At 50.5% G+C, this 19,787-nt stretch overlaps 1 protein-coding gene across 2 annotated transcripts in view; it reads left to right on the top strand.

The window, feature by feature from the left end:
* KIRREL3 (kirre like nephrin family adhesion molecule 3) overlaps positions 1-19,787 on the top strand; it is a 572,492-nt gene that overhangs the window by 456,769 nt on the left and 95,936 nt on the right. For both annotated transcript variants that reach the window (XM_015116085.3, XM_015116084.3), the window contains exons 3-4: positions 12,319-12,468; positions 17,508-17,657. In XM_015116085.3, the coding sequence (XP_014971571.3) occupies positions 12,319-12,468; positions 17,508-17,657 (300 nt within the window). The remainder of the gene's footprint in view (positions 1-12,318; positions 12,469-17,507; positions 17,658-19,787) is intronic.

Below are 19,787 nucleotides of genomic sequence, written 5' to 3'. Positions count from 1 at the left end.
TCTCTGAGTTTCCTTGTCCATAAAATGGGAAAGATTCTCCATCTCTCAGGATGGTGGATGTGAGCCAGGGCTACCCCTGCTTCTAAGGAGCTCCGTCCTACTGGAAAAACAGAAAACTTCCCTTCCCAGGCTGGGCGTCCCAGGCAGCCCTCACACTCCCTCTCCATCCTCTCAAGGGGCTTCCAGCACAAAATTTCTCCTTGACGAACATCTCTACTTCCAACAATCAGAGAGACTGGGGCAGTAATGGCAAGTTAGTTTTGCTTTGTTCTCTTTGATTGATGCAGACCAGCTGAGGCCTTGCAGGGCCCCTGTTTGGTGGGTGACAGGAGAGGCAGGGTGGGGTAGAAGAGGGAGGACTTGGGAGGGTGCATTCACAGGGGACATCAGGCTTGGAGCTGTGATATTCACGTCTCTACATGGGGGGCTGATGACGGGACCTGCTCCACGGGGTGCTGTGAGGGTGGATTAGGTAAGATAATGTATGTGAAGTGCTTTGTATAGGAGTTAGTTGTGGTTAATATCCCAAACCCACCAGAAGACGGCCCACAATCCCAGGGCAGTGAGAAGAAGAATCACTTTTTTAATTAGGACACATATATAGTCAGCACTCAATTATCTGTTGGCAAATTGTCCCCATTCCTGGCAAATGCTATCACCAAGTTTGCTTAATGAAGTCCTCTGTTAACATTTCACAGCTTCTTATTTTGCTCTTATGTGTATGAGGTCCAAAGGGAATAAAAGTCCTTTAAAGGCAAAATCTGTTAATATCCCCCTCCCCTCCTAGATAAGGTATGAGCCATAAAGACAGGAGTTGGGGAAGGTGGAGTGCACCTGACTCTAGCTTTGGGCCAGTCCCAGAGGTGATGTTCTCCCCTCAGCTCAGTAGGAGGCAGACAGGGAGCCCCATCCTTGGGTTGACTGTTTTTTTAAGTATTAAAAATTCCTAGAACATCAAACATATCCATATTGAAATGTGAATATCAAAATGCATTCCAAAGTCGAAAATGAATGTAACTTAGGATTATTCATTGTTTTGGATTGTCTATCATTTTAGATTATTCACACCCTTGCTCTTCTCCATTAACAAAGATAATTAAGAGTTGATTGTATTTGGTCTCCAAGAGGGGAGAAATCCAGGGCATTGCACCAAGATGGTCTGTGTCCAATTGGGAACAACTCCAGGAGCCATGAGAAGACTCATCTATAAGCACCAGGTCTGAGTTGTGATTCTCCACGCAGGTTCAGAGAGCAAGAACAAGGTGCCTTATGCTTTAGGCCGGCCTGCCTGAGCCACACAGTGCATGCCGGGTGGGCCAGGTTTCACACTGTCAGTGGGATGTGGCCACGTAGCCCTTCACAGGACACCTGAAGAGCATCAGAACTGCACAGGGCCTTTGGAATCCTTGAGGTCCTCAGGGCCCTCTCAGGGCTGCCATGGGCAGGACTTAGTCCTTCCAGTGCTGCCTCAGCTCTGCCTTCACCATTTTATACATTGGGGTTCCCTGTGAGATTTTACTGACAAAAAGGGTTGCATGAACTTTCAAAATGTGTGAAAATGCCTTCACTGTGCAGTGGGAACACCAAAGAGCACCCTGAAAGACAGTCACTTGATCAAGGCCACCCAGTGACAGAGTCAGAACTAGAAATAACCCAGGCCCACAGGCCTGTGCTGCGGGCACACAACAGTGCCCTTCAGATGTGGTCCAGGAACCACCTGCAGAAGGATGACCCAGAAGCTATTAAAACGCAGATTCCTTGACCCAGCTCAGACCCACTCTCCCAGAGTCTCTGAGTTGGAGCCCAGGAAACTGTTATTTTTAGCCAGTCCCCCAGGTGATCCTCATGTACATGGAAGTTTCAGAACCATGTCTGACTGACAAGGCTACAGCAGCATAAATGATTATTTTGTTTACTTTTTTTAAGGTTTAGGATATAGATCTGACCCCCAAAAGATCAAGTGTCCTTGAGAGACTTGCTTTGACTTCCTTGCACCTTGATTTTATTATTTTCAACCTTAGGACCATCCCTCACCCCCCGAAATAGGAGTTTGGATAAATTAGAACATCAAGCATCAGGGTTGGGAGGAAGGGACTTAAACCCTGCATTTTACAGATGAGGCATCTGAGCCTTAGTTAAGGGAAGAGTCAGGCCCAAGGGCACACAGTTAAGAGGTGGCAGAGGCAGCACCAACTGGTACCTTCTGGGCCCAGGTGCTCAGGGCAAGGACAAAGCTTTATGTGTCCACATGGTACCCCTTAGACATGGGAGCAAGAGGTGCTGGGCATCTTGGAGTCAGCCAATCCATGGCCTAGCCTCCAGCCTCTCCTGGTGGTGCCCATGTCAATGCCCTCTGAAAAGGGTTGATGGGTACTCTCTCTGCCTGCAGCCAAGCCTGCCTGCAGCTCCCTCTTGGGCTAATGGCATAGTTCCATCCCTGCCCCTTAGTGCCACTCTCTTCCTTCCATGCTGCTCCAACACATCCCAAGGTGCCGGCTCAGTGAGGGCATATTCCAGTCGGAAGACACAAGAGCCTGAGACTCAGAGAAGAAAGGGGGCTTAGCTGGGGTCCCATGGCTGGCCAGCAAGAGGCCTGAGACCACAGACAGGGTCTCTGCTTCATACGTTGTGGAGTGTCTCCCATCTCCACTCCCCCACCATAAACCCACTCTTCTATGCCCATCCCGTCTCATTTAGACCTCCAGGTGACCTCGGGCAGGGATGGATGGGCTCCGTCACGGGCACTGAAGAGCCCGTATTTCCAGCAGCACTTATCAGTGTCTTCGTGGCATCCAGGCCTTGGCTGGATCGATGGAAGAATCCCTCTCCTTGCCACTAATGAGCACAGTGCAGGCTCTGGCCGGGGCTGCCAGCCTGATCATCAGTAGGCAAAGGATTTATAGTGACTTTGGACTCACCCTGCCTCGGCCAACCCAATTGCTCTTCATTAAAGATCCACACTGTCCAGGACAACCTTGGTGGATTTTGTGTCCTGGGGAGAGAAGTGTGAGGCCGGGAGAATCGCAGGCTGCCCACGCTGGCCCACCCATGTGAGGAGCAAGCATAGGGGAATGTGCCCTCAGACTTTCCACCCCCTCATCCAGCCCTGCGAAGAGCGGTCAGCCTCTTTTTTGTAAGTCCAAGTGAAATTCTAGTGCAATTTCAGGAATGTTCATGAGACTGGCAAGCTTCTCCTCACGCGTATCAGAATCAAGATACCAGTGGCTGCAAATGGTGACGCTGGGATGGAAAATGTTTCTTGTCTCTCTCCCAGTAGAAATTTAGGAGAAACAGACAATAGAGAAAAGACGCTGTCTTCCACCCCTGCCTCGTTCTTCTGGTTTCCCTGTTTATATTTCCAATCCCAGTCTAAAGGGAGAAGATTAGGCTAGATGATCTCTTGCCATCCCAATAGGGTTCAAAACCTGTGCAAACCTCAACAAGAGTTAGATGTTTCACCCAAGGCAGCTACTTCCAACACTCCCAGACTGGAGGAACCCTGTCCCTCTTAGTCACATCAACATCTATAACTTTCCATATTTGGAGGTGAATTCTCAGGTCAACATCAAGTGAGAGGACATCTGAAAATACTTCTCCTACTGCCTGACCCATAGAGAGTGCTCAGTCAGTGTGAGTTCTTCACACCTCCTTCCCAGCTCCAGAACCATTGACCCAGCTACATCTGGGACAGCATCACCTGAGGGATTCTGGACCCCTCTCCATCAGCACATTTAAAACTGAACTCACTGCCTCAGCTCAAGCCCGCTTCTCCTCCTGAGCAGCAAATATCTCCTCCGTCCTCTATTCATCCTGTCCTGCAAGCCAGAGACTGGGGCCTTTACGCCTTCATCTTCCTCATCTCCTCATCTCCAGTCAAGTGCTATCAGTTCTACCCACAAATGGCTCCTAAATCCATTTCTTCTTTCCATGGATGCAGTGTTAGCCTGAGCCCTCATGACAGCAAAAGCTTGCTGATCAGTCTCCCTGTCTTCAGATTATCCTCCTTCATTCATCCTCCTTGCTGTCACCACTGTGATCTTTCTAGAACTCAGATCTGAGCATGTGGGTCAAAAACCTTTGATGACTTCTCATGAAGTGCGAACTTCTCGGCACGCGTTCAAGGGCCCACACAGTCCAACCCACCAGGACTTTCTAGATTTACATTCTACTAAGAGCGTCTGCACACACATGTTCCGTGCACCCAGCCTGCTAGGCTTGCAATGATACTGCCAGCTGCCATTGTGGAAGGCAGGCAGGGCCCTGTGCACGTCACACAGAATGACCTCTTTCATTCTCACAAACAGCTCAACAAGTATTGATTGCTAACCCAATAGGGAAACTGAGACTCAGAGGGACTAAGCAATTTTCTCAGGAACTTACAGCCATAATGGCAGGGCCAGAGATCAAGCCCAGACCATGTGGCACTGCTGCTTTTATTCCATGAACACATCTGTTCTCCACACTTGACGTAAGCTGTTCCCCATTCCAGGGAACATTCCCGCCTTGTCTTCATCCTGGCCATTTCAGAAGCCAACCCTTCTGTGACTCCTTCTTTGGGACTTTGTGCCTCACTCTGATACTTATAGTGTAGAGCTTTTTATTCTAGTTTCTTCTGCACATATTTGCCTCCCCACAGGTCAGAGCCTACTCAGCAGAAGACATATCGGCCCCTCCTGCACACCCCACACCCAACCTGGGGACTTGGAGACTGCTGAAGTAGCTCCTGCCCATGCCTGAGGCCACCATGGCATCCTGAGAGCTGGCACTATGACTGACACTCCCTAGACCCTCCATAAAAATCCATTTTATTAGTCAATCAGTGGGCCAGAACATACTCTACCACCCCCAATCCTGCTCCCCTGAGCAGGTCACCAACGGCATTCTGGAAATGTCTGAAAGCTGATCCTCCTGTGTTAAATGCTGGCCCTGTACTATGCAGCAGGAACACAGCAGAATTCAAGACTTGGGTTTCCAGGTATGATCTGAATCATGCTGCCCTTGTCTTTCCCATTCCACCTGATGTTGTTCTCATGTCACCAGCAGCCACTGAGCTGGCTTCTTCTCTCCTTCTCTTCTTCCTATCTGCTTGCTTCTCTGGACAGGGGCAGCTTTCCTTAATCCCATAAGAGGCAACTTGCAAGCTCCGGGCTGGGAGAAAGTCGGCAATAAATATCCCCAGCACAAGTATTCTTAAGCCTTTTCCAATTGGTCACTAATAAAAGGCAGACAGTGACATCTGAGCCCTTTCTGCATGGCTGACCCGACACTCCAGGAGACTGTGAAGCCAACTGGGATGAGCAGAAGAGGCAGAGCCAATGGGAGGGCTCACCCACTGTCTCCTGCACCACCCACACAGCTTTCTAATGGGTACAACTTCAGATTTGCAAAGCCTCCGTTCTCAGCTCGGGGACTCCACAAGACAGGTGCTCCTCTTGTCCCTGTTTTAACAGTCCCAAGCACAGGAAAGACTTATGGATAGTGATGAAAGTAAGAATGACCCTTTGTAAAACACCTGTCTACCAAGACTATTTACATATAAAACCTCTCATGCTCACAGCAGCTTTGCCAGGGAGGTATGTCATCCCCATTTTTCAGATAAGGAAACTGAGGCTCAGAAAGGGTGAGGCACTGGCCTCAGATCACACTGCTAGGGACAAGGTCAGAGTTCCTTCCCAGGCCTGACTGACCCTGTGTTCTTCCTACTGTCCAGGACCCAGGCTCCGACAGGTGAGCCATCGGTTGGGTACTCCGGGCAGGTGACGGAGGGTTACCCATCACTCATGGTCTTGCTTATATTTTTTTCCTACCCCAGAATGACATTTCTCCTCCATCACTTTCCCCATATGATGATTCCTCCTCCAGGATGCCTTCTCTGCTTCCTCCCTGCAACTCCCTTGCTTGAAGCAGGACTCTCCTAAACCCCCAAAAAGCTTTATATGACTTCTCTATGAGACCACTTTATCCCTTGTAATCCAGTGACCTGTGGTCAAATGTGACCATCCAAGGCTCTCAGCGAGTTTCACAGAATGTCCTGAGAGCTGAGGGGGGCAGGTAGGGTTTCAGCTGGGCTGCCCACACTCACAGGCATGCAGGCGGGTGTGTGCATGTGTTAGCACCAGGCTCCTTAGAAGCAAGGGCAATCATTTCTGACATTATATTAGTGACCCTCACTTCCTGTCCAGGTCTGGCTGGGTTTAATCCTAAGGGGAGTGGCCATGTCCCCTCAATCTGCTGCTGGAACAAAGGCCAGGCCAAATGACCAGTGGAGAAAGGGGAGGCAGGGAGTGAGCCCACCCTTGAGCTACCTCCTGATTGACTCTGAACTGCCTCCAAGCGTGGATGGGAAGAGAATTGCACAGGGGTCGGGTGCAATGGCTCACACCTGTAATCCCAGCATTTTGGGAGGCTGAGAGTGGGCAGATCACTCGAGGTCGGGAGTTCAAGACCGGCCTGGGCAACATGGTGAAACCCTGTCTCTACTAAAAATACAAAAATTAGCCAGGCATAGTGGTGCACACCTGTAGTCTCAGCTACTCGGGAGGCTGAGGCAGGAGAATCCCTTGAACCCAGGAGGCAGAGGTTGCAGTGAGCTGAGATCATACCATTGCACTCCATCCTGGGCGACAAGAGCAAGACTCCATCTCAAAAATAAAAATAGATGATCTGAGGAGGCTGCCTTGTTGGTGGGGTGAGTACTTGTTTGAGAATCAAAATCTGCGTTTGAGATCCTTGGTTCAACAACCCACATCGGATAGTGGTGAGAAAACAGGGCTGAACCCAGATCACTGGGGTTTGAGTAACACCTGAGCTAACTAAGTGAATTTGCGCAAGTCCCTGCTGTGAGCCTCGATTCATCTATAAAATGTGGGTAATATGGCTAATGTGCATGCCAGAAACAACGTATACGGTCAAAGACCTGGCATCAAGGAAATCTTCCATGAACAGCATTCTTGTTTTCTCCTGTCAAGCCTGATTCCTTGAGACTCCAGCCCACCCTGTGATTTCTCATCTTTCTCCTGTGTGGTGTGCTCTGCATAGTATCTGCCGGGTTAGGAGTTTATAATGCAAAAGCAATTTTCCTGCAGTGACCACCGATCTCAGCAGACCAACAAGAGCAGGCAAACTCTAAGTGCAAAGGCACATGTGACAGACATGTAACCGACGCTCACCCACAGCTGGGAACACAAGACAGAAAAGATAGCTGTGGCCCCTGCCCTCAAGAAGTGTACCCTGTTTCTTCCTTATTTGTTTCATCAGCATCAGACATATAGTAGATGCTCAATAAAGGTTTGGAGAAATTGATGAAGAAGAGGCAAAATGAGAAACTAGAGAGAAGATGAGAAAAAAGAAGATTCCCTGTGGGTCACAGGAGCTGCCTAGGAAGAGAACTGGGCCTTCAATGAAAGGTGGGGTTGCTTAGCAGGAGGGGGCGCCTTGGGCAGGGTCAGGGAGCGAGGTGCATCCCAGGACAATGAAACAGCGAGGAGAATTCGGGGCAGGTGGCCTTAGTGATCAGCCAGCACAGGGGTGCTGTGGAGCTCCCAGGAAGAAAAGGAGCTGGATTTTGGAGATTAGAATCCAGCATGGAAGGTTGGGCGTTGTCCCAGAGAGAGTGGAGAGCCATGAGAGGTCCCACCCTTTAAAAGAGGGGAGCCCTAAAGCAAGTGGTGAACTAAGAAGGAAATCCAGGTTCAGCACATTAATGGATCAGGCAAAGAGAACATTCAGAGTCTGTGGCAAGACCCCAGGCTGGGGCAATGAGAGCTTGAACTTGGGTGGTAGCAGTGGGAACAGAGAGGAAAGGGGAAGTCTGAGAGATGTGCAGCCTGCTGGGCTAGGCTCAGTGATGGTGACACACTCAAAAAAAAGCATGGCACCGGGCGCAGTGGCTCATACCCGTAATCCCAGCACTTTGGGAGGTCGAGGCAGGTGGATCACGAGGTCAGGAGTTCGAGACCAGCCTGGCTAATACGGTGAAACCCCATCTCTACTAAAACTACAAAAATTAGAAGGCGTGGTGGCGCGTGCCTGTAGTCCCAGCTACTCAATAGGCTGAGGCAGAAGAATCACTTGAACCCAGGAGGCAAGGGTTGCAGTAAGCGGAGATCGCGCCACTGCACTACAGCCTGGGCAACAGAGTGAGACTCCATCTTAAAAAAAATAATAAAATAAAAATAAAAGTGTGGGATGGGGAGGTTGCACCGACCGCCAAGGCTTCACACCAGGGGAACGTCATCGGGGAAAATGGGAAGCAGAGAAGATGGAAGTCTTGGGCCGGTGGAAGGTGCTAGGTGTGCCACATCTCTACCGAGAGCAGGACCCGAGCCTGGGAGGCACCTACTCTGTGTTCCATCTGAGACCCTCAGGTGTGATGAGGAGGGGGCATAGCTGTGAGCTCCTGGAGGGGTGACCAGGCCTGTTCCCCTGCTCCTCACCAGACAGTACAGTGCCTGCCTCACTGCAGGGTTCAGCCATGTGTGTGGAAGAAACAGGTTCTCAGAAGCTCACTGTCTACTTAAGGTGCTAACCCAGGAGGTTGCAGAGAATGACCTTGGGTTCACTCGCATTTCACTTCTTTAGAGTGGAAAAGAAAATGAGGAAAATAAAGCAAGTAGAAGCCAGGCACGGTGGCTCATGCCTGTGATCCCAGTACTTTGGGAGTCCGAGGTGGGAGGATCACTTGAGGTCAGAAGTTCAAGACCAGCCAACATGGCCAACATGGTGAAACCCTGTCTCCACTAAAAATACAAAAATTAGCTGGGCATGGTGGTGCACACCTGTAACCCCAGCTACTCAGGAGGCTGAGGCAGGAGAATCGCTTGAACCCGGGAGGCGGAGGTTGCAGTGAGCCAAGATTGCCCCACTGAACTCCAACTTGGGCGACAGAGTGAGACTCAGTCTCAAAAGAAAATAAAGAGTTGGTGGGTGAGGAGTATTCTTCTGGCAATAACTTACAGCCATGGCTCAAAAGCTGTGCTCTGAGGGGCTCTTGAGCCCAAATGAGAGGCCTCAAGATCTGTCAGATGGATGAAAAAAAAGTGGGCTCCATCCCTCCATCTCCACCTTCATCCATGGCACCTCAACTTTTATCCACTCTAGATACTCAGTAACAGTTTAAAATTCATTAAAAAAAAAAAACTCATTGGTTTAAAAGAGAAAAGTAATTATAGTGACTTAAATATAATGTGCAAAAATTAAAATTAGACTGAAAAGGGAAATTGTCAGAGTACTGTGTCCCATCCCCAAAAATAATAGTTTGTAAATCATGTCCTTTGGGTGGATTTTTCCTGTGAACTCATCTGCCCTAGAAACAGTCTTTCCATAGAAAAGCTAGTGGATCCAAGCAGACAGAATGTGACAGGCTCTAGGAAGGCTTTTTTTTTTTTTTTTTTTAGACCAAGTCTCACTCTGTCACCCAGGCTGGAGTGCAGTGGGGCGATCTTGGCTCACTGCAACCTGTGGGATTCTACACCTCCAAGCCTGCTCAGATGGCATCGGGCGATGTTCCTCCTCGAAAGGCCCTGTCCTACTCAGCTCCATCCCGTCAGGTTCCTTTCTTGCAGACCCCAGGTCTTATTCCAGGGATCTTGTGCCTGCTGCCACCCCTGACTCTGAGACACCCACCAAAAGGGTCTGTAGCCACTCAGAGTCCACCTCCACGGCCTGCTTTAACTGGGCCCCCCTCCCAGCGTTGCCTTCCTCCAGAGCCTGGTTTCCATGGTGATAGCCCCCTCCTCTCCCTGGGGGCTCCAGCCAGTCCACAACTTACCCTTGGCCCTCAGATGCTTCCTGCACCCCACCTCCCCGGGGGCCCTCACCCAGTACCTCCCACACCTTCCTCCAAGAGGATGCGGGCTGGAGAGAGACCGGGACTGTTACCCATTGTGGGTGCTTCCTAATAATGGACATCTCAGAGGGCTCGGGCACTGCTTCATTTAAGGCGCTCTCATTATAACCCCCTCCGCGTCCAGCTGACAACCTGATAATTCTCTCTGATAGCACAATCTTCGGCAGTCACTGCGGCTGTCTTGACTCTGTCCTTCTTGCAAGAAAGATTTTGAGATAAAAGGATGAGCTGTGAAATCATCATTAGAGTAAAAGGAGCCTAGAGAAGGAGCCCTTTCCGCCCACGCCCTCCCTCTCCATGCTTCCCCTCACGCTCCTCCCCTGCTTCCTTCTCTTCCTCTCCCTCACCTTTTCTCTCCCACGTCCTCACTTCACTCCTCTGCTTTCTCTCCAGTTCCTCCCTCCTCTCCTCTTCTCCTCTCTCATCTCTTCCCTCCTTTTCTACCCTGTTTTGGTGCCAGAAACAGTCTAATTACAACAGAGAGCTTGCAGAGACAGAGAGGAAAAAAAAAAACCCTACCATACATAGCTGATTAAAATGTCCTATGAAATCTAATTTGTAAAGCTCAAATCAGAACAAAAAGTGTTACTCCCACAATTCAAGGCCAATTGGATTTTTAATGAGACTCCTCAGAGACCCTGCCAAGCTCTCATCAGGTTGTGAACTCGGCCACCTTCCTGCCTGCCCCCAGCTCTCCACCGTGAAACTCACCCCTCCTTCTGGGGAGCCTCCACCCCAAGCTCTGCTGCCATCCAGGCTCCCCTGGGTTGATACACACCAAGTGTCCCCCTCTTGGGGTCATCTGTTGCTGAGAGCTCAGTCCTAGGTGTGGCCCAAGCCTGGGGCTTTTTGTCCCCAAGATGGGCAGTAGCCAGTGTCCAGGACCTCTGTGGCTGCCCCTGACTCTCCCAGGTCGGGGAGGAGAGGCCACAGCATCAGCAGCTGGCGCGCCAGGTTCCATTTTGCCTCAATCAGGTCTGGGTCTGGAGAGCAGGAGGTAGGATAAAGGAAAGAGGGAGGGCTTGGAATGCAGATGGGCCCCTGCTGAAACCCCCGCTCTACCACTCATTAGCTGTGTGACCTTGGGCAGGTTACTGTGCCTCTCTGATCCTGGTTTCTTTGTTGTAAAATGGGGCTATTTCTGCTCTGAAGTATAATTAAGTGGATCACAGGAGAAGGGGTTGTGTGAAGCACTGGTCGTATTGTGGGCCAGATGCTCAGTGAATGTCAGCGTCCCATATGTCCATTCAGCTGTGGACTCCCAGGAGACACAGATCACATCACACCTCCTCATCAGCAACTCCCTCCAAGGCCAGGCATGAGGATCTGCACATAGTGTATGTAGCTCAGTAGAAGACAGCATGGTCTTTGGAGCCAGAAAGACTTGGATTCACAGCACCCCCCACCCCCACTCCCACTAGACAGTTCCCTGGGCAATTCAGTTAACCCTGAGCCTCCGTTTCCTAAAGCCCTGTAAAATGGGGTTGACAATGCCCCATACGAGTGTTGCCACAGTGATAACTAGAGTCAGGGCATGTGCTGTATTTGGTGAGCAATTCACAAGCACAACTCCCGTTACTATTTTTCACCTCCCTGTGCCTCATTCCCCCATCTGGAAAATGGGGATAAAAATGGTGCTTACTGTTTTTAGGTTGTTATGAGGATGAAAATATTAATGAACTAATATTTTAAAGCCTCAAAATAGAGCATGGCATCTTAAAAGCATTGTGGGTGGGTTTGTTTAATAAAATACTGTCAACTGACTCTCTTCGATGGTTCTGGCCATCTCATTTTGATGTGGCATGGTGTTCCTAATGATTTTTTCCCAAGTGATTGTGAGGCTGGAGTAAGGTCTGCTGCGGAAAAGAAACGGACAGGGAGGACATGGTGGGACAGCACACCTCCTCAGCACGCCTCCTGCCACACTGCACCACCACCCACCCCTCTGAACTTGGCCCTCAGCCCACCCCAGGAGCCAATGAAACAACAAAATGATTTCCTGAATTCTCAGGTTTAACCAAAGCCACACCACCCTCCATCGCCCACCTTCTTAACACACAGCCACCACAGAATGCTTCTAGCTAGAGGTCTCTCTCTCTCTCTCCTGTGGAACTGTGTGCCCAGCACATGGCATTAAGTAGGAGCTCACCAATGCATGGGAAGTGGCACATCCCAACGGTGGAAGGAGATGGCCCATAGGGAGCTGGGGTGTGGCTAGACCAGTCCATGTGTTAGGGACTCATGGGCAGAGGGGCTGGAGCTGGAAGCCAGCTCCTCACAGGAGGGCATAGAGCTGGGGCTGAGACCAGTTAGGAAGTTCTACCAGACCCCCAGCAGAAAAGCCAGGTGATTCAGGAGGCTCAGTCTCCTGGGCCAGCCCTGCTCTGCTGCTCTGCTTCCATAGCTGGAGGGGAGCCTTCTCACCCCTGCAGCCAGCAGGTAACTGACCGTTGTGTTTGTCTCCTTCCCAGGTCAAGTCTATTCCTTCAGCCAGCAGCCCCAGGACCAAGTGGTGGTGTCGGGACAGCCAGTGACGCTACTGTGCGCCATCCCTGAATACGATGGCTTTGTTCTGTGGATCAAGGACGGCTTGGCTCTGGGTGTGGGCAGGGACCTCTCAAGTGAGTACCTCCAGACCTCCTGGGGCGGGCCTGGGGCTGTCACTCCCTTACTAACCCATCCGCCTTCCTAGGGAGCACCCATCTTCACAGGCATCTGGGTATCAAATCTCCAGCTTTCACTGCAACTCCTCAGGCAGGATGAGGTTAGACAAGCACTGCACCCAGCATCCCTAGACTCTGAGGGCCTCGGATGTGCATAATGAACCATGAGCAAACCCTCAGTCTAGCGGTGGGTCCTAACATAACTCGACAATGCCCTCGAGCATCTACTCCAAAGTCAAACATGATTCATGTAAAGTCCAGTTTCCAGAAATCAAGTGTTCCTGTGTCTTGGCCCAAGATGCACCCCCGCATTTATTAAGGCATGATTATTAAGAAAATACAAGTCACAACCTGGTTCTTCCAGGCTTCTCACCCATTAAAGGGAACCAAGTAAACTGAAAATTCACAAAGACACCTGGTTGATCTTAGGAGCTATCACGAGATGGGAAGAAAAGACAGGAAGTATTAAAAATAAATTTCAAACCATGTTCGGCTTGGGCAGGCTGGTGTTCAGCAAAGCTACCCTGGGGCAGGCAGTGAGGGTTCCGGTGGTTGTTGATGGCTGACATGTGAACTCACTGGCCAGTGCCGACAACAGATCATTTGTTAACTATTGTGAATAGCGACCCAGTAAGACTATACAGATGCTTTTCCAATCCATCCTCTTCCCTGGAGAAAAAAAACAATGGCTCCTGCCCCTGGTCACACACCCTTCAGCTATCATTATTCTGTCCTGCAGGTAGGCAGTGGTTGTTTGTTAGGCTTGGCATACGCAGTAAAATTCAGAAGGAGTGACCCCTGGGTGTCATTCCCCTGTGATTTGGGAAGAGCTGAGGGTGGAGGAGGAGAGAAAAATATTATTCAACTGAGAAGAAACTTTGCATCTCGCGTGGTGTACGGCTGCAGGAAAATAAAAATCGAAGTGTACTCAGGAACATGATGGCTGGGAAATTGATATTTTAAAATGTGAGTTATGTCTTGCCAAAAATGTATATTGAAACATTATAGCAATGGTCAATAGCAGGCACAAGGTTTGAATGCTGCAGCCCAGCTGAGCATGGATAAAATACACAAAAATATCTCCAAAATATACTGTGCTGCCATAAAGTTTAACTGTTATGGGAACCAGTCAATTTCAGAGACTCCGAACGCCTTTACCCTAGAGAAACTCGGGGAGTGATACAACCTTCCCAAACTAGAATAGTTGGTGCACTGGATGGCTCTGAGTTGGGGTGAGCACTGCCGCTAGTTAAGGAGGTTGTCTGAGGTCGCTGTCAGTGGGTCTCCAACTTCCGTCAGGGACTGGGGTCTTGTTGGGTCAGTGGCCAAGAGGAGGCTCAGGTCAGCAGGGATGGTGCAGAGGGTGGTCATCCCAGCACGGATAACTGACTCTCTAGCATCCAGTGGCATGAATGGCTTTCTGGGATCCAGGACTGGTACCTGCTCAGGGCTGCAGGACAACGGCCTCTGATGAACTGGGGCCTGTGTCCTCTCCAGCTTGACTTGGTTTGCCTCTCCATACAGAGCCAACGACCTCAAACTCCTGATAAAATACTTGCCCTGTATGTTATCACTTGTCCCAAAAACAGCATCATGGCAATCATGACAGATACTTACATGCTCAATTAACTCTGCTCGCTTGCCTGATGTGGAAACAGGCAGGACAGCCCTCAACTCAATTCAGCAAGTACTTGTAGAGCACTTAACACTGCGAAAGCTCTCTTACAGGGAAACTGAGGCCCAGGGTTGTGGGATTTCAGCCTGCTACATCTCTGTCCTCTCCCACTGTAACCGTGTGGCCCCCCCCCAATCTCCCAGAAATGACACCCTCCCTGAAGTCCTAAATGTTTTTCTAGTCGCCGAAGCTGGAAAAAAGAGTCAAAGAAAATGATTTATAAACGCACTTCCTCATATTGATAGAACATTTTTCTTCTAAGAAGCTCAAGTACTTCACAGACATTATCTCATAAATCTCCAGTGATCCGGAGGGAGAAAAGAAGGATTTTCCCGTTTGTTGGACAGGTAAACAAAGTCACAACTGAGAAAGAAATTGACTCAACTCTATAACCAATCCCAGTGCATGAGACCTACCTGTTAAACCCAAAGGGCCCAGATACGCTGTATGCTCTCCCTTCTAAAGATGAAGACCTGTGTGGCCACCTGACCTCATGACTTACCTTTCTCTTCATTTAAATTGGCATTTATAGACCACTTACAATGTGCCAGGCACTTTACATAGATTATCCTATTTAACCTTCACCATAACCTTATAAGGTACTGGTATTGTCCCCATAAAATGGGGACTGCCACATAGTAAGTAGTCTATGAGGCACAAAGAAGTTAAAGTAACTCACCCAAGACAGCAGAGCTAGGAAGTGATCCAGCTGGCACTGGAACCCAGGCAACTCGACTGCAGAACCCAGACTCTAAGTAATTTTGCTTCCTTTGGGAGTAGCAAGAGAGAGTAATGACACTGTGGAAGGAGCTAGAACTTTCTCAGAATCCATGCTTCCGAGTCTGTTTTTCAAAGATGCTGCCAGTCCTTGGGATAGCATCACAGCTCGCTGCCTAATTAGGCAAATACAAACAAACCCATCACTGATGTTTTCAGCAGCTCGTGAGAGCAAAATCCTGCTGTTGATAGCTTGCAAGACAACAAAAACAGAAGCTCCAGCCAAAATGCCTGCAGGAGACCAGAGACTAATCACAGGATAGTGGGATCCAGAGGCTGGGCTGGAGGGGCTGGGGGTGGCCAGGCAGCTACAACGAAGGCAGCAGCAGCAGGGAGAGGATAGGGCTAGAACCCATTTCCAGCCCCTCTCCTGGCCCTCGGAGGAAGACAGCTTAACTCACCTGGGCTCCTTCCCAAAGCCCGGCAGAAGGCAGGAAGTGTGGGCAAGAGGAGAGGCCGTGCTCTCAGGGGTGCAGCCGAGGCCTTGTGAGCTTTTCTGGCCAGGCCTGCACAGCGGGGGATGACAGGGCCATTTTATTGCATGATGAGGATGGGAGCCATGAAGACATGAGTCTGAAGGGCCCTGCTGCACAGGAAGCACTCCAGAGCATGGCTGGCAGAGGATCATCACGGCTACCTCCCCCGACCAGGAACGAGTGCTGGTGGCCCCTTGTCCAGCCCACCCCCAAGGAGACCTGCCCCACCTCCAGAAGACGCTTCACTTATGATGGTGAGAGGGGCCTTCAAGCTCATCTAGCCTGATCTTTCACCTTGTGTAGAAATCACCTCTGCAACATTCCTAAGAGGCGATCATCCAACCTCTGCTTGAATACAGCCAGTGATGGGGACCTCACTACCATCTCTGGCAGCCCAGATCCTTGTTGGATACCTCAAATACTTGAGAATATTCTAACGTATCCCGCCCCCCACCACATGTTAATTCTGCCTGTTGGTGCTAGTGTCGCCCTTGGGAGCTCAGGAACACATCTAACCCACACGAGAGACTGTTTGAAATACTTGAGGCAAGCTCTTGCAGGTCTCCCTGTCTGTCTTTGTTTCTGTCTCTCACTAGCTTAAGCCCTCATCTTCTCTTTAAAAGGCTGAATGTGTCCCATCTCATCCTCCCACAGCACCTGTCTGAGAACGCTCCCTGTGCTCGTGAGGGTCCTTCAAAAGGAGGAGCAGTCTGGGGCTGCCAGAGGGGAGTGGAAGCTGAGGGCAGCCTCTGAGGAGAGAAGGGAATGAGGACAGAGATGAAGAATGGCGGGGATTGGGGTGCAGTTGTAAATCCACACAGTGAGGGACTCAGGGGAGGGCAGAGCTCGGTGAGGAGATGGATGGAAAGTGGATCCTACTGGGAGAAAGTAGGGAGGTTTAGGTCCTGAGACCCAGGAAAAAGAGGATCTGCCCAACGTGGCCAGCCACGACTTCAGTCGGCATTTATTTTCAACCCTACACAGCAGCAGGAGCGCTGATTAATGATTTATATTCTCAAACTTTTATTTATCTCTTATTCATTGCCCATGGTACAAGGGGCCCCCAATTCTGAAGTGTCCTGAGCACTTAAGTGCGTCACCAGGCCCTGGGGTTTGTGGCGGGACATGAGGAATGATGAGACGGGGCCACTGTGGCTCCAAGTGACCCGAGGTTCCTGGACACTGGGAGGGTGGGCCTAGATTTCCACTTCCTGTCCGTCCTGAAACGAAACTTTTTGCAAAGTCACTCTTGATCCTTTTCTAAATATTTCTCTTTTTCCTTCCTTCTCTCTCTGACTGTCTTCTCTCTGTAATTCTCAGCCTGGGTCTCTCTGTCTGTCTCTCTCTCTCTCCACTCTATCTTATCAAAACGCATGTCTGCTCGGTAGACCACAGTGCTGAGCCCACCACTTTCCAGAATAATAACCCAGCGGTGTCTGTCCACACTTAGCGTTTCCATCTCTTCTCCCTCTTTCCTCTCTAACAGTGGCTCCTCTGATTTTCCTGAACTTGAAACCAACAAGACCCTTACATGGCCGGGCATGGTGGCTCATGCCTATAATCCTAGAACTTTGGGAGGTTGAGGAGGGAGAACTGCCTAAGTCCAGGAGTTCAAGACCAGCCAGGGTGACATAGTGAGATCCCATCTCTACAAAAGATTAAAAAAAAAAAAAAAAAATTAGCCAACGTGGTGGTGCATGCCTGTAGTCCCAGTTACTTGGGAGGCTGAGGTGGGAGGATCACTTGAGTCTGGGAGGTGGAGGCTGCAGAGAGCTATGATCCTGCCACTATACTTCAACCTGAGTGACACAGCAAGACCCTGTCTCAAAAACAAACAAACAAAATGCCCTTATACACACACACACAGAGAGAGAGAGAGAGCGTGCGCCAATGCCTTAGGAAAGCTCTTGCATTTGTGTTCCTTGAACTGAGATCAGAGCCCTGAGCAATCACCTGCTCTGCCAGCCTTATAGAATGGCCCCTGCTTGGGTCCCCCACTCTGTGCCTCTTTGTCATGGGAGTCCCCTCCACCCCGCCCCAGCTCCCTGACCTGCCTGTTGTCTCCACAGGTTACCCACAGTACCTGGTGGTGGGGAACCACCTGTCGGGGGAGCACCACCTGAAGATCCTGCGGGCCGAGTTGCAAGACGATGCGGTGTACGAGTGTCAGGCCATCCAGGCCGCCATCCGCTCCCGCCCCGCACGCCTCACGGTCCTGGGTAAGAACCATCTGCACACGGGGCAGGGACACTACGTGAAGCACCAAGGGCTCAGCTCCAAGAGGGTATTTTTTTGGTCAGACATGGAGAGACTCCCCTCTGGAGATCATCCCACAGGGCTCCAGACACTGCTGCTTCTACAAGGTCTATGCCCACCTTCCCACCCAAACGGGACAGACGGCTCTTTCCCTAGGAAACCAGACAGCCAGTGCCAGCGGCCTCAGTCCAACTCCAGTGTGTTTGATGGTGCCTTAGGCAGCTAATTAGGGCTCCTACGTGCTTATTTATTCCATCAGAAAGCATGCTTTGCACACGTTATCTAAGCCAGGCTCCTTGCCAGGAAGAATGTGGCACAGGCCGTGGGTCCCTTCTTTCTGCACTGACCCCCACTCCAGTGCTAATAAAGCCCTATGTGTCCACCTTCTCTGTAGAATCAGCGCGAGAGTCTCCCCATGATTCTAGTATCTATGTGGACACCAGTGACCCCCGTGACTTTTCCACCCCCCACTGCTCCCTGGGAATCCTGGCTGACCGGGCCTTCCTAGGAAAATTCATCTCAGGTCCTTATTCCAAATCCTACTTTTCCCCTTGGTCTTTCTTCATCTTATGTTCCCAGGAGCCCAGCGTTCCTGGATCATCCTACCTGAAGGCAGGGGATTGGGCTCGGTGACCTCTTCAACCACCTAGTTCTGATTTAGAGGTCAGTCCTGGGAGTCTCCCTCCTCTGGCCAAAGGTTACTGAGGATCGAGGCTGCTGGGAACCAGGCCTTGCACATAAGTCATGAGAGCTCACATTTGCCAAGCAGTTCACCGTAGCTCTCCAGGCTCTTTCACGCACTTGACCTCCACTGTTTCTGACGCTACTCGGTGGGACAGGGACTGTTACCCCAGGTGAGAAACCAAGGCCCACAGATGCAAAGGGCTTGGCCCATGGGCTCCTGGCCAGGGCTCCAGGACTTCACCTCGCTGCCCCCTTACATGAGAGTCTGTGCCAGGCACGCATACAGGAGGGAAGTGGGAAAGCCCGGGCCCACCCCTTAGCAGCTGTTGTGAAGGTTCAACAACAGGGTCAGCAGCTGGGGTGCTGCCTCCTCTCCTGGCAGCTAAAGCATGCGGCTGCTCAGAGATGAAATATTTAAAAGCATGTCAGGTTATCTTCAGATCTACACGACCAAAGACACCAGGGCAGATTATTCCAAGCAGTGCAGCAGACAGGCCCTGGAGGACCCCTTACCAAGCTCGGAGCTTGGCTTCTTGAGACACAGGGGAAGAACTTGGGGCCAGCCTCAGAAACCTTCTGCAACCTTTGAAATCTCCCCTGGCCCGCGATGAAAGGAATGAGAAAATCAACCTGTTCCGGCGGGGGTAAATAAGTTGGGATTCCATGGCCAGGAAGCGGGCCTTCCGAGGAGTAATTGGGGTATTAAAGGCAGCAGCGCCGTTCTCATTTCTCCCAAGATGGTGACTAAAATGAGAATGAGTCTGCCATGTGGTATGGGGGTTGTGGGAGGAGAGGAGGAAGAATTAGTTTCTGATTTTGAGGGTTGCAAAATGCCAGAACAGATTTGCTAAGTTGTAGGCTCCTCATCTTCAGAGATGGTTCAGCCCCTCCCTCCTCAGAAGAATCTGCCTCTACGGACTCATACACCTTCTAGAGGGGCCAGAGGATGCTGGAACCACAGGAACATGAGCATTGTCCACTCCTCTGACTTCACAGGGACCAAAAATAGATGGAGCCACATCTCATCCTTAAGGCTGTATCGACTTCCCCAGTCCTGACGTGATCACTACACGTCCTTTCCTCTCTGCTCTATGTTAGGTAACAAAGTCCAACGTATTAAAAGTCCAGATTATTTCAAATGTTTTACAGATGAGAGAATGGAAACTCAGAAAGGCAAAGGCACTCACAAGAGGTGACACAGCTTAATTAACCTTCAAAATCAACTCCAGATTTTTCAGCTCCAAGCTCTTTGCCTAGCCTTCTGTTCCCAGATGTCAGCAGCGCCTCATCTGTCTGGCTGGTGAGGGGCCAGGCTTCTCAAAGCAGGGCCTCAGGATCCAATCTGAACAGACCCAATTTTGTCTTAGGTCATGTCTAAAAGGCATTCGCTCCCCTTTCCTCTCCAGTGG

This window comes from Macaca mulatta, chromosome 14, assembly GCF_049350105.2.
Source record: "Macaca mulatta isolate MMU2019108-1 chromosome 14, T2T-MMU8v2.0, whole genome shotgun sequence".
Classification (NCBI taxonomy): Eukaryota; Metazoa; Chordata; class Mammalia; order Primates; family Cercopithecidae; genus Macaca; species Macaca mulatta.
Note: the sequence above shows the minus strand (reverse complement) of the source record. Positions and strands in the feature narration are given on the sequence as shown.